Genomic DNA, 20,690 nt, shown 5'->3' with positions numbered 1-20,690 from the left:
GTAGGTGAAATTAAAGTGTGATAAGCAGCTTACCAGGTGTGTGTTGTCATGCTTCACTGCTCTCCAGGCAGCACTCTGCTCCCTGTTCTTTGATTAGAGCCTAACCAAAGCCTACAAACACACACACACACACACACACGCACACACTTAGACGTACACACACTGTACTTCCCATAACACACTTGATGCCTAATGAATTATTAAAAAGGCACCACAGGACAAGTAGTTAACAATAACTGATACAGCAGAGGATCGATGCACATATGAAAAATATAATAAAAGTTTGTAGTAGTGATATTGATTACATGCAGAAGGTATGACAGCGCTCCTTAGCCGATAAATTGGAACAGTTCCAGGGTTACTGAAATTGAGCCTGGACTGAAAAGAGAGGGAGTGAATTTGTTATTTATGTCCCGGCTATATTTATTTGCTTGCACACACAGTATGGACTCACATGGACTCAGCTGGGTACTTTCAAGGTGCAGCAGCTCAATAGTGATGCCACTTCTTTGTAGTTAGTGTTACATTTTCAATTCAAAGTAGTGGTATGTTCGACGTAGTGTTAAGAGAATGACTCAAACAGTCCGTGTAGTTGATGTTTATCAGATCCGCTGAGGACGTGTGCATGTTGTGTACGTTCTGTGTGTGTTTCCATGTGGAATCTAAGATGCCTGGCAGGCAGCCTCCCTATGGGGCAAAGCTATGATGAGCAATTATCCACTAGGGCGACTTTGTAGGCTAATTTAGCATATTTATGTGGTCAGCAGCACTGTTTACTATTCCCCTTCACTGCTTACTGCTGCACTTTCAATTCAGAACAGACCCCAGCTCCCTCTCTCCCTCTCTCTTTCTCTCTCTCTTTCATTTCCTCTCCGTCTCTTCCCTCTCTGCCATCCCTCTGCCTCTATCTCTCCCCGCCTGATGGGGTTTGTGATGTGTATCGCTCCCCCCCTCCCTCGTGCTGTTTCTCTATTTTTATCCTCACTGTGTGTGGGATGGGAAGGGAGTAGAGGGACAGGTGTAGAAAAAAAGTGTGTGTGCGCGTTTGTGTGCGTGTGTGTGCGTGTGTGTGTGCGTGTGTGTGCGTGCAAGAAGTAGAGAGAAAGAGGAGGAGCCAGAGAGAGTGATACAGAGGGGGTATGCAGAGTCGAGGGGTGTTTGTGTGGCGTTGAGGACAGCTAAAACCAAGGGGGATTTAGCTTGTTTGTTATAAACAAAAGTATTTACTCTGTGTGTGTTTGTGTGTGTGTGTGTGTGCTTGTGATGTATGTGCATGTGCATCTGTGCATGCAACATGTACAAGAGTGCCTGCCTCATATTTCATCACAAAATTGAGGCAGAATCTAATCATAGCCTCATAAAAGCCTGACCCTGGAGAGCGCCTGCTTTTCTAAGGCCTGACACAGACAGACGCACACACACACACAACATTTGTATCTTGTCCAGTTTGATTATGTTTGTGTGTACACATGATTACCAGGTTACGTGATTGCTCGCTGCCAATTCTGCGCCTCTCAGATGCTGAGCCCTAAAGTAGCCCCAAAGTTGAGTTGAGTCCATATCACACACCATCTGTTTTGTAAATCCAGCCAGCTATAAAAAAAAAAAAAAATCTGCAGGGCCTATAGTTTCTCACATTCACAGATTGAAAAGAACTGTTTAGTTGCAGTTATCTGTCATCATTATGGCATCTGACGCTGCATGGACGTGCTTTGTTCTCTCGCAACTTAAAGCTGGCATCAAACCTGGAGTGAAGCACAGCACGGGCAGCTTTTTAAATCCTGGATTCACACATGGCTTATCGCAAGATGCACACTGGAAAGTGATGAATTTAGAAATCAAAGCATGTCCAGTGGTGAAATCTGCATATTTAAACTAGACATTAAATATCGATATTACACATTTACAGATACAAATAGTTTAATTTGACTGATTATTGTAAGCACACAAGAGGGGATGTCTTTCATTTATGTATTTGGGTTTTTAAGGGATTATCAAGGATGAAAACAAGTGCCAGAAAGCAGAGTGAGCCAAAAAATCACTTAAATGCAGCGAGCTTTAACAGATGCCCAGATCTTGGGTCGGGCTTTGATCATTGAGCAGTGTCACTGACTTCCAGTGCCAGATCATATAGCAAGCATCACTCACTTTTTTACATCAGTTACTGTAACATTCACCCTTTCATTTCCTTCCCCAAGCACAGATCTTATTGTGCTGCTTTTGGTACATTTGGCCACCAAAATGTACTGAACTCCCTGAGTCTGGATTTCAAGTAAAACAAAAAAAACTATCAAATTAATCGGCAATTATTTTGATAATCGATTAATTTGTTTCTCTGATTCCAGCTTATTAAACGTGAATATTGTCTGATTTCTTTACTTCTCTATGACGGTAAAATGAATATATTTGAGTTGTGGACAAAACAAGACATTTGAGGACATCATATTGGGCTTTTGGAAACACTGATCGACGTTTTTCACCATTTTCTGACATTTATAGACCAAACAACTAAATAATTAATCGACAGATTAATCCACAGTTAAAATAATCGTTATTTGCAGCCCTAATCCTCTCTAATATATGTTATTAAAAGTCAAGAATGATGTTCATACTGCCCATGTGAGACTAAAACCAGCATCCAGACACCTTGTCTCAGCATGTAATATTTATATGTCTGCACTAAGCCCGACGTATGGAGCAGGGCCCGTACAATGGGGGGTGAATGAGTGTGTGAATTCGTCTGAATGAAATGGGGGGTTAAGAGTGGTGGAGGAGGGCCATGAAGAGGTTTTGGCATGAATAGGGGTGTATAGACATGGAGGGGGTAGGGTGAGACAGGGGAGGAGCAGAGGAGGTCGGGTTAGAGGGAAGGAGGAAACAAGACAAAAGTTTGCCATAATGAGCGTGGAGGAAGGGGCAGGCGGGTGGTGCGTGGAAGAAAAGGGTTGTTCTGGGTGGTGGAGGAGTGGGAGGGAGTCAGGGCGCACTTCTGTCAGTTTAAACAGAGACATCTGTCAGAGGGGGCCACTGGTGTGTGTCTGCATTTGTGTGTGTGCGTATATATAAGTGTGTGTGTGTGATTAGGCAACAAGGGGATGACGGGACTTCAGTTGCACCTGGGGTGTGACCTCCGCTCTGAGGTCTCCTCTCTAACCACACTTCAACCTGCTGTCTCGATTATGGCCTTTCACACTGACCACAGGGCAAAGTTGGAGCTTTATACAGACCAAATTACACTATTGTAGATCACCACACACACACGCACACACACGAAATGCCCTGTCCAATAGCAGAAGATAGGAGGATAGGACAACAGGGCTTGTGTAGCTCTGGTGTCTTTGGTTTTCAAGTTAAGTCTTGTTTTAATAATGCACACAAAGGATTTAGATTTAAGGTTTTCGTATAAACAATCTTAGGGTTTGTTCAGTTCATGTAAAGTTGGATTTTGAAGCAGATTTTTAGTTATTGAACGTAAGAATGTTGATACTTCTTCTTCGCTTTCTGTGTATGGTATATTACATTTCATCAACTACATCAAATATGTATATAAGTAAATAAGTATTAAAATAAGTATTTTCTTCATTTTATGCCACTGTCCTTGACCTTGATTGATGAAATACCATCATCAAATAAAGATGTAAATTCACAGAGTTAGTAGAAAACAACAGCAGGAGAATTTAACAACATTTACAAGGCAAGCTAGACATTGCTTGAGAGACTGTCTTGCAACTGATTAGCCAAATATCTATCTTGTTAGTAAAGTGAGTTTTAGAAATTGTAAGTATGCCTTATGAGTTGTTCCCCTATGAAATAGAAGCGAGTAGTTTAAGATCAGATAAAAAACACACCACTATAAATTAGGGCTGTCAATCGATTAAAACATTTAATCCCGATTAATGGCATGATTGTCCATGATTAATCGCAAATTAATCACACAGTTTTATCTGTTCAAAATGTACCTTAAAGGGAGATTAAAACTCTTATAAACATGGGAGTGGGCAAATATGTTTGCTTTTTTTGCAAATGTTTGTATACATTTATTATTAGAAATCAATTAACAGCACAAAACAATGACAAATATTGTCCAGAATCCCTCACAGGTACTGCATTTAGCATAGAAAATATGCTCAAATCATAACATGGCAAACTCAAGCCCAACAGGCAACAACAGCTGTCAGTTTGCTGACTTGACTATGACTTGCCGCAAACTGCATGTGATTATCATAAAGTGGGCATGTCTGTGAAGAGGAGACTCGTGGGTACCCATAGAACCCATTTTCATTCACATATCTTAAGGTCAGAGGTCAAAGGACCCCTTCGAAAATGGCCATGACAGTTTTTCCTCGCCAAAATTCAGTGTAAATTTGGAGCGTTATTTAGCCTCCTTCGCGACAAGCTTGTATAACATGGTTGGTACCAATGGATTCATTAGGTTGTCTAGTTTCATATGATACCAGTTAGCCCGCTACAACATCTGAAAGATCGATTGTGTTAATGCGTTTTTAAGAAATTAGTGGCGTTAAAACAGATTGTTATTATCAGCCCTACTATAAATACATTTTACTCCTATGGTGTACACATAAACAGTTAGAGTCAATATTAGGCTGTTTTTCCTTCTGATTAAACCTTCAAAAGAGCATACAGGTCATTTGCATATTTGGCTTGTCTAAATTTTACGGGATGCTGCCTAACGCTGTAACCATCTGAGCATCACTGGCGCTGTTCTGAATGTAATCTCAGTGAATATGAGATTTTTCGCAATCATGAATTTGTATGGCTTTGAGCAGCCTTTTTAATTCACCAGCTCATTTCCCAAAGGACTTACACTCCCTAAAATAGAAAGAAGGTCCAAGTGCATAGGTCTAACAGTTATCCGCTATAGTGCTGTTGGATTATGTTGGGCTAAATCCAAAGGATCAAATTTCAGTGAGTGCTCCACTGCTGCATGCAGAACGTCCTCATTGGGGTTTGACAAAAACAGCATAATATTATAGGGATCAACAGGGTAGTTAGTTCTGCTATATGCATGGTTTGCTACCATTACTATGGAGAATGATAAAGGCAAAAAGAGAGGAAGAGAGAGAGGAGAATATGTTGGTAATCCACGCTCCAGTAGAGAGGCTGATGAAGGGTTAACAGCCAGATAAAGTATTGAGTAGAGGAGAAGGAGGGCAGACTTCTCAGGTGTGAAGAATGGAATGAGAGAGACAGAGGAAGGAAGGATGAGAGCAGGGGGATGGGCTGCTCCAGAGCTTGTATTATGGTTGCAGGCCCCCGTTGCCTGGCAACGGTGCTGAGCGAGATGCCAGGTTGCTAGGTAACCTGGGGGATGCAAAGCCTAACGTGGTGCGATAGAGAGAGGTGGGGTGGAGCTGTGCTGCTGGGCTGCTCCACCTTCCCGCTCGCTCGCTCTGTTTCTCACATCTCAGTGTTTCCATCCAGCTGTGAATGAGAGCCGTAAACTCGGTGTCATCAGGGAGTCAGGGTGTTGCATGCTACAATATCCACGGAAATATAAACACACTGAAACACACAGATGATACCTGAAATAGAGCTGATATATGGATGAATCACTGATACTGGGATTCTTATTATTTTGGTAATTAGTTATCATGATATGTAGTATCTTTCTGTCTTTTACTGGATAACAGTATAAAGTAGGGGTGAAAGAAAATATCGATACACATGAGTATCGCGATATTATGTGTTGTGATATTGTATTGATTCTCCAAAACACTGTATCGATTTTTAATTGACTGCTTAAACATCTGATGGCCCGCTTGTGGACCCAGCCGCTATTCGATCTTTCGGAGGATGTAGCGGGCTCAGTTTTAGAGCTAGAGTGAAGATACTGGCATCATGTCATACTAGCTTGTCTTGAAGGAGGCTAAACAACGCTCCAGGTTAGGCTACATTGTGGCGAGGAAAAACTGGCATTGGGATTTTCAAAAAGGGTCCCTTGACCTCTGACCTCAAGATATGTGAATAAAAATGGGTTCTATGAGTACCCGCGAGTCTGCCCACTTTAACGTAATCACATGTAGTTTTGGGCAAAAACCATGCCCTTTTTTGCATGCAGTATATTTTTGTCAATTATAAAATGGTGTATTTCTGGTGTTTTCTTTATGCTATGCCAGTTTTCCTAAAATTTTTTTTTTTTTGTGGTATTTTTGCTTAAAAAACACGTCTTAAATTATGAATTTATTGTTAAAATAGTTGCATATTAATTCGCTGACAGTGTTTTAATTCCTGAATTTATCAGAACATTCTACCTGTGTGAAATAAAAAAATGAATTCCCCTACCGTCATGGTCATCATATGTATACTACAGATTATTGCTTGTCAAATGTGTGGGTCAATATCTTGTGAAAACACCAGCAGTTATCATCATCAAGTTATTAAATCAGAAATTAGGGCTGCAGCTAACGATTATTTTCATTGTTGATTAATCTGCTGATTATTTTTTCGATTAATTGATTAGTTGTTTGGTCTATAAAATGTCAGAAAATGGTGAAAAATGTCGATCAGTGTTTCTCAAAGCCCAAGATGACGTCCTCAAACGTCTTGTTTTGTCCACAACTCAAAGATATTTAGTTTACTGTCATAGAGGAGTAAAGAAACCAGAAAATATTCACATTTACGTAATTTGACTTTTTTTTCTTAAAAAATCACTCAAACCGATTAATAGATAAAAATAGTTGCAGATTAATTTAATAGTTGACAACTTATCGATTAACCATTACAGCTCTATCAGAAATATTATGATATTTTATTTATTTTATAAGTATTGCGGAGTTCTAGCGTAAAAACGTGTACAGTCTAAGCTATTTCACTTATACTGGAGCAGAAACAATCGATACAGCATCTGATTTTGCAGTGATCAGCTTGAAAAGTAAATTTCAAGTTTAAAATCAGGGAAGAATTATATTAAAAATGAATTTAGTTTTATGTAAAACAATGTTTTTTTAAGAGGGAAAAAATATGCAGCCCTTCTATTTAGCTCAATTTCGTTTTTTCCAAATCAACATAAGGGTTCACTACACTGATGATAATGAGTTTGTAGGCCTGTGAGGCATGTTACATCAATGATTGAGAAAAAATGAGAGAGCGACACGAGAGGAGGAAGTGAATGAGATATAGAGTAGGCGAGAGAGAGAGAGAGAGAGAGAGAGAGAGAGAGAGAGGAGGGAATGGAGGGAAAAAGATAAAAAATCAGAGATGCCCATGTCATCAGGCAGGCAGGGTATGGAGGGATTATGGAGTTGAGAGTGGAAAGAGGGGAATCGAGGATGGGGGGAAGAGGAAGAGGGAGAAATAATGCTAGATCGTGGAGAAGGGATAAAAATAGTTTTCCTTTCTTGTGCACTCTGGAAAATGGACATCTGAAATTGTATGGATGGAGTGTTCCAGAGGGAAATTGAAGGGGGGAGGGTGTGTGCGCGTTTGTGTGTGTGAGGAAGACAGATATGAAGAGAGAGTGTTTGTGTGTCACACACACACACACACACACACACACACATACACACACACACACACACACACACACCATTGTCTGTTGTCATGCCGTACACTGTAATCAGTTTTATATTTTTGTTTGCGGGGACCTTTGTGGAGAATTGCCAAACTGATAACATTGATTTAACACTACTTTAATCCATGTTTCAAATAGTGCATGTACACACACACACACACATTTTACATAGATACGCACACTACCCCCTACCCTCATGATGTGGCGTGATGGTTTGTTCCACTGATTTTGCGTAGGTGGGGGAGGGGGTGGAATACGATTTGATTGGATAATCCAAGGATTTAATATCCCCTAATCCTGGCACAATCCTCTCTGCGTTACTGCAGGGAGTAAGATTAACTGTATGTTTGTAGGATGTTTGTCTCTGTGTGCGCAAAAGGGCGGGCGCTCTGTGGTGTGGAGAAAAGTGTAGTGTATATACAGTGTGTGTGTGTGTGTGTGTGTGTGTGTGTGTGTGTGTGTGTGTGTGAGTGACATGTACTGTTTGTGTGTTTGTTTTGGCACCACACAGCATGCAAATGGAGCTGCAGGGTTTGGTCATGCGTGTGTCAGTGGACGTGCCTCCACTGAGCGGTCATGCAAGCTCACATACACACGATCATATATCACATATCTCGCCCTCGTGCATCGTCGCGCCGCTGCTCACATACGAATTCCCTCTCCTCAGAGATCCAGAACGGGGCTTCTTAGTATTCAGCAGGACAGATCAAACCTCGCTACAGTACGAAGCCAGCTCCTTGTACGTGCGCACGCTTGCAGATGGCTACTGTTAATTAAGTCTTAATTGGAACGTGAGTAATTAGAGGATAATTTTACTTGAAAGGAGCGTGTGGCCGTTCATGTGTGTTGGAGTAGAGGAAGGGAAAAGAGTGGAGTACAGTGTGACTGACTAGCAGGGACTGTACTTTATTTGCATTTTTCTCCCAGGCTCAAGGGAATTTTAATTACTCTACTACAATATAGATTCAGTTCCCTCACCTTCTCTTGCTCAGAGCCAAATCACACTTACTTCTTCCCTCTGGGTACTGCCCACATCTCTACATCATTCTCATAAATCTCCTGTTCTCATACATTTTTACTCAACGCTCACTCTTCCCTCCTAACATGAACTCAGCGAGAGATAAAATGGGTCGGGGAGAGATGTTGAGGAGGATAGTATGAAGCCAGCAAAGCACTCTCTTTGTTTACCCGAAGAGCACAGCAGTCGCCCTTGGCAACCAGCATCCTTGTTTACCTACCCAGTGTGCCGTCATATCATTGCCATGACAACGAGCCGGTTGCCATGCCAATTTTCCGATGCCATTGTGTTGTCTTTGTAGCAGCGGTGTGCACCTCTCACCTGCTGTCTTGTGTTCGGTTTTTTTATCTCCTCTGATTATCCCGCTCATCACATGAGCTTTATATTATCTGATTACTTTAAATCATCAAAAGGTCAGTGCAGTTCAAGCAAACACATACACACAGAAATAGATTGATAAGACGTGATTGATAAGCTGTAGTTGGGAATCATTAGGTTTGTCTGTTCAGTCTGTTTTACAGTCACAAGGATGAGCTTGGATAGGGCTAATGAAGGAAGTAATGGAAGAGGTGATGGATGGATAGACGGCTGGAGAAAGGGTTAGTGGACACAAATCTAGCTACAATCAGCCTGCTCTACAACACAGGCTGGAATCAATGAACAAGACACGACTGATTGATGAGTTGATAGTGCAAGATGGATGGCAGCGTGGATGGATAGCAATAGGACCAGGACTGGGATATGATGGATGAATGGATGGATGAATGAATGGACAGTTTGAATCCAAGGTCACTGGAAGCTGTGAAGACGGGTGTATCGGTAACTTTGTTTATGACAACAATTCAAGTCAATAAATGTGCGGGTTAAAAATGTGCATCATTCCTTCCTCTGCAGACCTTGTGTGTGTGTTTGTGTGTGTGAACATGAACGTGCGTACAGATGTTTCTTGCATCTGCGTGGGTTTCGTTCCTCTGACTGTGTGTGATGGCCTTGCCTTAGATCAATAGCTTTGTGGTGACAGCTAAGAGCTGATTAATCAAATGTATGGATCTGTCTCTCTCTACTCTGCCCTCTCCTCAATTACCAGCTTCATTACATTGCCTTAACACCCCACTGGGACCTCTCTCCATTCTTCCTCCTCCTCATCCCCTCCCTTTCCCCTCCCTCCTCCTCCTCCTCTGTCCCTTTTCGTCCCTTTTCTCATCCTCTGTTCCTCCCTCTGAGTTTTTCTCCTCCCTGTCATAGATGCAAAATGCATCTATTTCAACATTAAAATCACTTTTTGACTGGCAGCGAGACAAGGCATTAATTAGTACATTTTACACGTTGTTGCAGCTGAGCGAGGAACTTTAAAATCTGAGCCTGACTGATAAGGATGTTTATTCAAAAATGGTTGTTTTGATTTGTTTTTTGCATCATTTCAAAGCTTGGATTGGAAAATATGAGTGTCTACCCCACAAGCACGCTGTGTTCTTCTCTTTTTGGCTTTGTGTATCCATGTTGCTCTCCTCCTCTGGATCCATCCATTTTTCTCCCTTCCTTGTGCTTCTTTCCTCTTTTCATCGCCATCATTCTGCAGCCCTTCTCCTCCCCCACTGCATCCCTCTGGCATTAACACTCTGTCTCATTGCCTCAGTGCTATGACTAAGCACTGTGTGTGTGTAGCATGTTTGTGTGTGCATTTCTGTGTGTGTGTGATAAACCTGTACATCTGTACATAGTATATGCATGGGTGGGCCATTCAGAACCTGTGTATGCTTGCATGCATTAGCACTCAAGACGATGGATCTCTGTAGTCGTGACAGTTTTTAGACTGAGCGAGTCACGACTGAATCACGCCCCGCTCCCCCCTCCTCCTCCTCTTTCTCTTTCTATTCTTTTTGAATCATCCTCTCAGGGGCAGCTTTGCTTTCATCCTCCCACTCTCCGTCTCTCCGTCTCACTCCTCCTGTAATGCTTCTTTTTTTACAGTGTTTCCATTCACTCCCCGGGTTCCTCTTGGCCTCCACCTGCCCTGTCAGTCGGTCGAAGTCAGTCGGGGTCCCCCAGGCCTGACTCTCGTTCTCTATCCTTTTATTTTTAGCTGACTGCGCCTGTTCGCTTCACACACTTGTCATCTCATCTTCCCCCCTCCTCCCCGCCCCCTCTCTCTTTTCTCTATCTCAATCTACTCTTGTCCCTCATCTAATCCGTAGTTCTTCTGTAATCCAGATCAGCTGGCCTGCATCCTTAATCTCGTCACTTCTCAATCCCCCCTCCACCCTGTGTGTGTGTGTGTGAGAGAGGAATCAGAGGTAGTAAGGTTATGTGTGTTTTGACAGAGAAAGAGAGCAGACACACCTGTCACCTGCTGACCTTGATTTATCAGTAACTAAAACACGCACACACACAAACACACACACACACACCATCAGTGCCGTAATTAAGGTTTTAACATTTTGTTCAAAAGTCTTCGTAAGAAAATAATTTGTCAACATAGATCCCGACTTCCTATGCTAAATATAACATTTCATTGTTTTTAAAAGCTATTTAATGCAGGTCAGTAGCTGAAATTTGATATATTTTCATTTACTCTTGCAGTTGTATTACTATCTTCCACTAGTTTTCCATTTCACTTGCCACTTTTTTTGGGTTTCAAAATAGTCCTCTGACCTCTGGCACATTTACAGAAACGTTGATTAATGTGCTTAAAAATACGTCCATGAAATATATAATGAAATAACCGTGAAGCAAATGTCACTAGACTGTTTACTGTAAATGGAGTCAATCCTAAAGACGTGTCCCTGTGATAAGACAAATGGAGAGAGACTTGTTTATGTTGACCATCTGTGTTGATGTTGTTTGTTCTGCAGATGAACCGGCCAATCCAGGTGAAACCAGCTGACAGCGAGGGCAGAGGAGGTGAGACAAGCACCTTAACATAGTTACACACACACACACACACACGCGCGCGCGTTTCAGTGTGGCAGAGAGAGAGAAGGGTAGATGTCAAGTTGGATCAGATATACATGGAAAACAGTCAACTGGGTGCTAAATACACACAGTTACACACAGACACACATTCAAATCACATTATTTCCACTCCCCTCTCTCTCATTACCAATCTAGTCAATACTGCTCCCTGGTGGACACAAATAGCAGCTTCCACTTCTATTAACTCTCTATTAACTGCTATCGTCTGATCAACATAGGTGTGACCAGTTTAGTGGAATATATTGTTGGTATCTTATCATTTCCTTTCATTTCTTCCACATTATTGGCCTCTCAGAGGACAGGAAGTTGTTTGTGGGCATGCTGGGAAAGCAACAGAGCGACGAGGACGTCAAAAGACTGTTTGAGCCCTTTGGCAGCATAGACGAGTGCACTGTGTTGAGAGGACCCGACGGCACCAGCAAAGGTAAAACACACACAGTGCATTTGCTTAACTACTTTATTTAATTTAGTAGTGATTGAATGCAGTCTGTGTCGCTGTGACTGACTCTGTTTTGTTGCAGGGTGCGCTTTTGTAAAATTCCAAGGACACGCTGAAGCCCAGGCTGCCATCAACAGCTTGCATGGAAGCCGCACAATGCCTGTAAGTTGAATGCACGACATTACAAATACACACACACACAAGGCAACCCTTACAAAAAAGTAGTATTCTTTAAGTTTATCTTATGAAGTATATTTCATAAAATAATAAATACTATATATACTATATGTATACTAAAGTTCAAGTATATTTCCCCCAAGTATACTTTATGTAGTAAGAATACTAATATCAATGTACTAGTAGTATAATTACAAGTGTACTTCTTCAGTACTTCTTGGGACTAAATTGGCCCACTTTTAAATTATAAAAGTATACTTTTAAGTGTACTTTAAGGGTAAGAATAGTAAACTTTGATTACACAACTAGTTTACATCTAAGTTGTATTTTGTACTGCAACTATACTATGAACTATACTATAAGTGAATAGGTAAGTAAATTTGTATCAAAACATTCATTTACAAACTCTACAAGCCAAGTATACCTTTCTGCAGGCCTATAAGGCAAGAATACTTAATCATACTTTTCTTAAGTATATCTCGATCAAAGTATAAGCCAAGTATACTTAGACTTTTCTGTATAAATGTTATTATAAGCTAAATATACTTAAGTATATCTCTGATAATTACATAAAAAGTAAACTGAAAGTATACTCTCTTATTTTAAGTTTAAAATAAATATACTAATAGCACGCTTGAATAAACTTCTATTTGGTAAGGGAAGCACACACACGGTCTTCAGAAGACATGTGCATGAGTCACGTGGGACAGTTTAAATTTTCTGTAGGTAATAATGTAAGTAATGTAATCATCTGTCTTCTTTGGTGCTGCCCTGGGCCTCATCAACATGCTGGGATATAGGCCTGAGCCCCATGTGAATCGTAAAAGGATTAAGTGGATAGAGAAAATGAATGAATTAATAAACATGGAGCTCGGTCCCATTAACACATCAAGAAGATAACATGTAACATTACTTGCAGTTGAAACGCACTCTGTCTCCATCTTTCGCTGCACAGGGAGCGTCGTCCAGTCTGGTGGTGAAGTTTGCCGACACAGAGAAGGAGCGGGGGCTGAGGAGGATGCAGCAGGTGGCCTCCCAGCTCGGCATCTTCAGCCCCATGACCCTCAACTTCCCCGCCTACAACGCCTACACGCAGGCGGTCAACGCACAGGCAAGCAATGCACAAACACTCACTGCACCGCACGCACGTATACACACTAAGTTTGTAAGGGGAGTGCTGTGCTTATGAAAGGATGTAATAAGTTTGAAGAGGCTATCAGTGGTCTAATTGGGGCTAATGTTATTACCCAGACAACAGAACATACGTCATCTGGCATTAGCTTTCCCGCAACACACAACCATTAACCCACTGACTCAGGACATAATGGCCTTGTAATTAGATCTCTATTCATCTGTTCCTCCATCACTCCCTCTCCCTGCCCCTTCCTCTCTCTTTTCCCTCTCTTTGTCTCTCTCTCTCTCTCTTTTTCCCATATCCATTTAACTGTCTTCTCTGTCTCTCCCTCACTTTTTTCCCTCTTTCTCCTTCCCTCCCCCTCTTTTTCTCCATCCCCTTCCTCTCTCTCTGTTTCCTTTCCTGTCTACAGCTTGTCCAACAGCAGGCCCTGGTTGCCCAGTCAGCGTACTTGTCTCCTGTGGCAACAGTTGCCTCCTTACAGATGCAGCAGATGGCGGCGCTCAATGCCAACGGAATCATTGCCACACCCATTACGCCCATCACGCCGTCCTCGGGTAGGCTCACACACACACACACGCACACTCACATGCCATGCATACTCAAAAACACTTGTATGTGGTCAGACACATTCACAGGAGCTGTAGAATATAGCGGACTGTAGATGTAGTTATCAGCTGTATATTATAGCACAAAACGTGAAAGTATTTTCATTATGGTCAGCAGTCTTTCCCCTCAGATGCTTTGCTTCATCACAATAAAAATAGAAGTTTAAAGCACTTAGTCATTAATGTGATTTACAGTATTTTGTATAGGGACTGCAAAGTATAAAAAAAGGATTTTGAAGGTGTATAAACAGGTGTAGTCATATAGGAAGTATAGTGAAAGAGCTGCAATGACAGACTTATTATCTGGACTGTGATCTGCGTCTGTAGGTACTAACACTCCACCAACCATCGCAGCGACACCTGTGCCAGCTCTCCCTCCGCCGCTAGGAGTGAACGGTTACAGCAGTCTGCAGGCCCAAACCAATGGACAGCAAGCAACAGAAGCACTATACACCAATGGCGTTCACGCATATCAAGGTTTGTTTTTTTATAAGTCTTTTTACTGGGTTTCCAGCAGACAGTACAGTGCAATTCAACATGTATAAATATACATAAGATGTCTGTAGTATAACATCCCAGTTCCCCCCATCCAGCCCCCCCCCATCAGTTGGTCAAGGTCACTAATGGAAAAAAAGTATATAAGACATATAAATAAATAAATAAAACTACAAAAATAAATGAACGAATAAAGAAAGAAAGGAAGATGGAAAGATGGAGAATTGGATTACTCTCATTCTCTCCAACAGGTTTTACTCAGGCAACATAGTGAGGCTATTAATAAAGTCCAAAAGGGGATTCCAGGTCCTATTTTTTCTAGCTTTATGCATTCCAAGATTTCCTGTATCCATCTGTCGTGTGTCGGAGGGGAGGCATGTTTCCTTTTAAGAAAAATGGCCAACAGAGAAGTAAACACGATGACATGCTGTGTCGTGGTGAGAGTATATATTCGGAGTTGGGGGCAGACCGAACAAGGCTTGCAACACCGCATTATGTAATAACTGCGCAAAATGTAATACGTTTTCACTTCATAATGTAATAACACCAGCATTTTGTAACAATCTGCTGCATTTTGTATTTAACAGTCTGAACGCAATGTGTAATAAATGTCCCCGCATTTTGTAATAAATTATTACATATCGCAGTGGTTATTACACAAAGTGGGAGTTGCACTTTTTTTCATGAAAATGTAATAAGATTAGATTAAACTTTATTGTCCATTCACATGAAATTTTGTCTTGCATCACATACTCCAAACAATCAACACAATACACAAAAACAAATTTAAAACAGCACAAAAAACATCTGCAAGGTCACCCTCCAGCAACCATCAGAAGACAGTTACAGGGTTGGGGTCAAATATTAAAGTATTTTGATCAAATCTAAGAAGCATACAGACGTATAGACTATTGCAACTGAGACATTAAGATAGGGGAATCCGAGATTTATTATCACATTGCTCGTATTTTTTTCATTCTCACTGTTTTTCTATTTTCTGGATCTCCAGCTCAGAGTCCAGCGGCCCTGGACCCCCTACAGCAAGCGTATGCAGGCATGCAACACTACACAGGTTGGTGTAAGTAAGACCGGTGACAAAAATGATCAGATGAAGTTCGTTGGGTTTGACGCCTTCTCACTGTGGGTTGGGATAAATGCAGTTCATTCAGTAATGAGACACATTTGGCCATGTTAATTACAAGTGTCAATGTAAAATCTAATCCACATTAAATTGTGCAATCAGAAATAAATCTTCATGTGAGGCTCAGCAGGCAGCTCATGCAGTAGGTTAAATCAGGATACATGTAAGTAGGGAACAAGGAAGGCCAGGTGTCTGCTTTCAGTTTGACCGCCATCATCTCAAGGATGGAAGTGTTTCAAGGGCAATTGGTTGAATTAATTTTGTCGTGATTTATCTGATTTCAGTGTCACACGACAAGAGACACATTAATGTCAATGGTAATAATGTAATCCAACTAATGATACCTTTACATCACCCGAATACATGATGCATACTTATGGAGTAAATGGGGAATGTAATGTACTAGTACCAGACTCAACAATGTCATTGTTGTGTCTTGCTCCATTCGAGTGTTACATTTAATAGTTTTCACCTTCAGCAGGAGACGTTTCAGTTCTAACGAAATGATTCTATTGGACGCTGCTATGTTGCCACCTGTTGTTTTCACCCAATCACAATTTTGTTACTGTCTCTCCCAATAGCGGCCTATCCTGCTGCCTACGGATTGGTCGGGCAGCCGTTCCCCCAGCAGCAAACACTGGTTGCCCAGCAACACCAGCAGCCCCAGCAACAGCAGCAGAGAGAAGGTGATGTGACTTCCTGTCTGTCTGGGGGGCCACACCCCTTTCTCCAATGATCTTATTCAAAGTTATTTATCACAAGGTTTTCACGGCCTGAGAGGATTTATCACGCTCTGCCTAATGTGTGTGTGTTTCAGGTCCAGAGGGCTGTAACATCTTCATCTACCACCTGCCTCAGGAGTTCAGTGACTCCGAGATGCTGCAGATGTTCCTGCCCTTTGGCAATGTCATCTCAGCTAAGGTGTTTGTTGACCGAGCCACCAACCAGAGCAAATGTTTCGGTGAGACGCGCAGGCGGGGGAGAAAGAGGGAGGGAAAGGGGAGAGCAGAGAAAGGAAAGGACGAGTGAAAAAGACAGGGTGACTTTGTGGAGCATAAGATATTGTGTCTGTTTAAAGGGTACCTATTAAGCTTTTGTGCTTTTTGTCTTTCCTTTAGTGTGTTATATCGTTTTTTTTGTGCATGTAAAAGGTCTGCAAAGATACAAAGCCCAAAGTCCACGTCAAAGGGAGTTACTCTCCCCCACAGAAACATTGCTCCTGAACTGCCTGAAACGCTCTGCTTTAGCCCAAAATACTATTATGCACCTGGTCGGCATGGTGATGGAGAGAGGTTGGATTAAAATAACAACTCTTCTTTTCCTCCCTCTTCCAGGATTTGTGAGTTTTGACAACCCAGCCAGTGCTCAGGCTGCCATCCAGGCCATGAACGGCTTCCAGATCGGCATGAAAAGACTGAAAGTGCAGCTCAAAAGGCCCAAAGATGCCAACCGCCCATACTGAGTGACAACCAAGAGGAGGAAGAAGAAACAAAGAGAGGTGAGGTGGTGGTGAGGAGGTGATGAGTGACACGACATGAAGAGAAGTGAGGTGTTGTATGTTAGGGGAGCAGGAGGATGAAATTAGGTTAAAAACGTGGATAAGGTAGCATTAGCTTTGACACTGCAATGCTAATTGATGGTACTACAAAGTTAAAGAAAAAAGGCTTAACATGACATATCAGTGAATATACGTTGGGTTATTCATATTACAACAACTCAGGAAAAGTGAAAATACTAAAATATTGTTTTCCTTTTTATTTTCTTTCACAATCTTATTTACTTTTCTTTCCTGCTGTTTTGATCTTTTCCTGAAACGGCAACTTACCTCACCCAAGATCCTTCCGTCCAATCATAATTCACGAGGACCCCATCGCTATGGCAATGGTTGCCTAGTGACCGATAAAGCCCCGACCCCCCCTTCCTCTCGCATTGTTGTAAGTTGATTGGTTGGCCTGTGTTTGGGTTGCTGTGGCGATTGATTGCCTGTGTTGGTTGCCCTTGGCAATTTTTGTTCTGTCACCTCGAGCAACCAGCCATGCGTTGACCTGCATGTCCTGTTGCTGTAGTGACCACAGACTGTGTTTGGTGCATTGTGACTTTATTTTGTATTGACCTGTGCACATACTGATCAATAACTGTCAATAGCCAGGACTGTACTCAGAATCAATTGATTAAATTGGATATTTGATACACTTAATCATTGTATAGTCATTTGATAAATTCTGCAGCAACGCTCGTTATTATTTTGCAGCTTTGTTTTTGATCAGTTTCTGTAGTGTTCTGTCTGGTGTCATTATTATTTGAACAAATTGTTTGGGTTAAAGTAGTGAGCGTGGGCATCTATGTGTACATATGTGTCTGTGTTACACTGTTAGTGTGTAATGCAGTGAGTGCATAATCCTCGTTGTACTGGTGTCTGTAAAGAGAGGTTTCCAGATGTTTCCGGTGGAGAAATGTAGAACAGTTTACTGCAAAATATGACATTATTTTGATGGGAAAAAAAGTAACATGCTAGTATGATTTTTATGCAACATACAACAATGGCAGGCCATGTTGGACAAGAGGCCATGAAATGATTATGCAGCACAGTACATAGACGTTTAGATAAGGCTACAAACAGGTTAGGACAGAAAAAAAGTTTTATGACAAAAGCACACTATTTTTGGGCGAGCATGCATTTTGTTGAGCTGTACTCTGATAGGCTGAGTTTTATATTCCTGGATTCTGATTTGTTACACTGTTTGATGTGGCACTTCAGTTTTTTTGCTCCTTTGTTTCTCTTTCTTGGTCTCTTTTACATCTTCTATCACTGCTTTTGTGGTATTTCCTCCCTCTCCCCCTTCACTCCTCCCCACCTCCTCCTCCTCCGGTCCCCTTTTCTCCTCCTACTTGTTCCCCCTTTTCTCTGTCAAATTCTTCCTTCGCTCCTCCTCTTTCTATCCCTCTAGCTCGTGTTTTGAGGTAAAGGGTATGTGGTTGTTATGGTGGAAAAACAAGTGCCTCTTGCTTATTGGAGAACAGCCTTCAACTATAGGAATTCTGGGAGAAATATAACAAAGAGAGAATAGAGGATATCTTTAGTTTGAGGTAAATTCAAACCAACACAAACCCCAACCTTTACCATAGAGGAGAAATGTGTAGCTGCCGTGTGTGGATGCACCGTCACACGGCAGCACACATTATAAATAAATGATTCTGTTTCTATTTCTAGACAAAGTTTTACATAACAAATCAGTGTGCGCCCCCTACATCAGTCAGAATAAAATTATCACCCAGAATTTCTATACTGCAAATGCCAGAGAGTGATGCATGTCGGTAGTAGTGTTTGCTTGCCATGATCCAAGGCACACGAGTGCAGCACATACTCATAAGATCACCCACACATATGGAGCTCTACAAACACACGCATACCTCCAGACACACACTTCCAAATCACACAAGGACACGAATAACGGTTTTTCACTGTATTGAGTTGCATGATCCAGACACTGTGTGTGTATGTGTTAAAGCACCATGATTTATTGCTGTTGAAAGACGAGAGCTTTACAACTGTGAATGATGCCTTCTTGATTTAACTCACCCGAGATGAAACTGAAACAAAGACGAGCTAGGAGCATCCTAAGGTGCAGTTTGCCGCCAGACGTATGAAAAGCAGTTCAAGTCATGCCTACAAGAGTTTTGTTTGACGGGAGGAGCATGTCTGACAAGATGTAAAGATCAGACGGATATTTATAACTTTGCTCTCTAACATATCCTCCCTCCTTCTCTGTCCCTCCCTCCTTGTTTATGTATCACTCCCTCCACCCCCCGACTCTCCCTCCCCACTCACAGGTGACCTTTCAGAGTCCAGCCGAGGTGGAGTCCCAGGGTTCATAGTGCTTTCAGACTGTCTGCTACCTTTGAGCGTCCGGGGAGTGCAGCCACACACACACACTCACACGAATACACATGCACTCTCAACACTGAACCTCGAACGGTACAAGGCTGATATACAAATGTACATAAAGTGCACAAACACACACACACACACACACAAACACACACATACACGCCAACACAGAAATACACACGGTTCACACGAGTCAGTAATCTTACCCATACAGCCAAGAGTTGGGTTTGACCACGGTCTGTGTGGAGTTTGCCAACAGGGTGTTTAGTACAGTTAAGACAACTCAGACCGAGCATGTATGGAAAGGTACTGATGAAAAATGATGATATATCACTTCAGTAGACTTTAACATGTCTATACCATGTCTATTCCATGACAAATATAGAGGGGCTGATGTTTCATAATAAAAAAAGAAAGAAAATACAAAAAAGACGACTACATGAGTAGGTTAGAGAGACTTTGGAGAAAATCCTAATGACCTGTAAATAATTTAGTTTACAAAGAGCAGCATTTAAAAAACAAGAAAAAATGCAAAAAGAATACTACTTTAGATAAACACTGAACAGGACACAGCGACATTATTATTATTGTTATTATTATTATGATTATTATTATTACCACTAGTAACATCATCATCCTCATAAAGGGATATTACATTCCAAATTGTAAAATGGGAAATCACTAACCTATTTTAAATTTCTACTTAGATTTTAGGTGAAACTCGGGGGAGGGGGGGATTGCACTTTTATTCGGGAGGTTTTAATATTTGAGCTATTTTTTATTTATTTACTAATTTATCAATTATTTTGTTTATTGGGAGAAGGGGTTTGAGTGGGTTGCAATATTTTGATTTTAGAATTTTCTAGAGAAAACCTTTTGAGGGCCTGTTTCTGTCAGACTCTTGCAATCGAGTAATTATAATGTATGTATTAATTATTACAGCAATTCTATTTATTTCTAATTTATTGAATCCTGTTTTTGATCCACTCTCTTTTTAAGTTAAAATAAAAAGTATCATACTAAATGTCCTAATGTGATTTGTTAAGTGTGTATGTGTGGAAGAGAATGATAGAGAATGTTTTAATCACTATTTTACACGAAAAATTGAAGGATTCAACACAAAAATGCCACAGAAATGAGAGAGCACGTCCATCTTCTGACCAGAAGGGGGCGTGAGTGCAGAGCATGAGAGAGAGCAGGTTTTCACCCACAATAAGCTGAAGTGCCAAGCTTATCTCCTTTATTCGTTTATGGGAGTAGGCTACTTATTTATCAGCAGAATTA

At 41.4% G+C, this 20,690-nt stretch overlaps 1 protein-coding gene across 8 annotated transcripts in view; it reads left to right on the top strand.

The window, feature by feature from the left end:
* The window catches only part of LOC119496471 (CUGBP Elav-like family member 3), a 28,771-nt gene extending 8,341 nt beyond the window's left edge, over positions 1 to 20,430 (top strand). The window contains exons 5-16 of one of the 8 annotated variants that reach the window (XR_005208724.1): positions 11,402 to 11,450; positions 11,809 to 11,946; positions 12,044 to 12,123; positions 13,094 to 13,249; positions 13,686 to 13,830; positions 14,209 to 14,358; positions 15,386 to 15,454; positions 16,099 to 16,203; positions 16,335 to 16,478; positions 16,852 to 17,015; positions 17,353 to 17,451; positions 19,349 to 20,430. Coding sequence is in view for 7 of the 8 variants with exons in the window: in XM_037783778.1 (XP_037639706.1) it covers positions 11,402 to 11,450; positions 11,809 to 11,946; positions 12,044 to 12,123; positions 13,094 to 13,249; positions 13,686 to 13,830; positions 14,209 to 14,358; positions 15,386 to 15,454; positions 16,099 to 16,203; positions 16,335 to 16,478; positions 16,852 to 16,979 (1,164 nt within the window). In the remaining variant the exon portion in view is untranslated. Of the gene's footprint in view, positions 1 to 8,943; positions 8,963 to 9,072; positions 9,149 to 11,401; positions 11,451 to 11,808; positions 11,947 to 12,043; positions 12,124 to 13,093; positions 13,250 to 13,685; positions 13,831 to 14,208; positions 14,359 to 15,385; positions 15,455 to 16,098; positions 16,204 to 16,334; positions 16,479 to 16,851; positions 17,016 to 17,352; positions 17,452 to 19,348 lie in introns of those variants that run through there. The other 7 variants (XM_037783785.1, XM_037783784.1, XM_037783783.1 and 4 more) reach the window with 7 other exon arrangements.
* Positions 20,431 to 20,690: the final 260 nt, after the last annotated feature.

Source organism: Sebastes umbrosus, chromosome 11 (genome assembly GCF_015220745.1).
Source record: "Sebastes umbrosus isolate fSebUmb1 chromosome 11, fSebUmb1.pri, whole genome shotgun sequence".
NCBI lineage: Eukaryota > Metazoa > Chordata > Actinopteri > Perciformes > Sebastidae > Sebastes > Sebastes umbrosus.
This window is presented reverse-complemented; position numbering and strand designations above follow the sequence as displayed.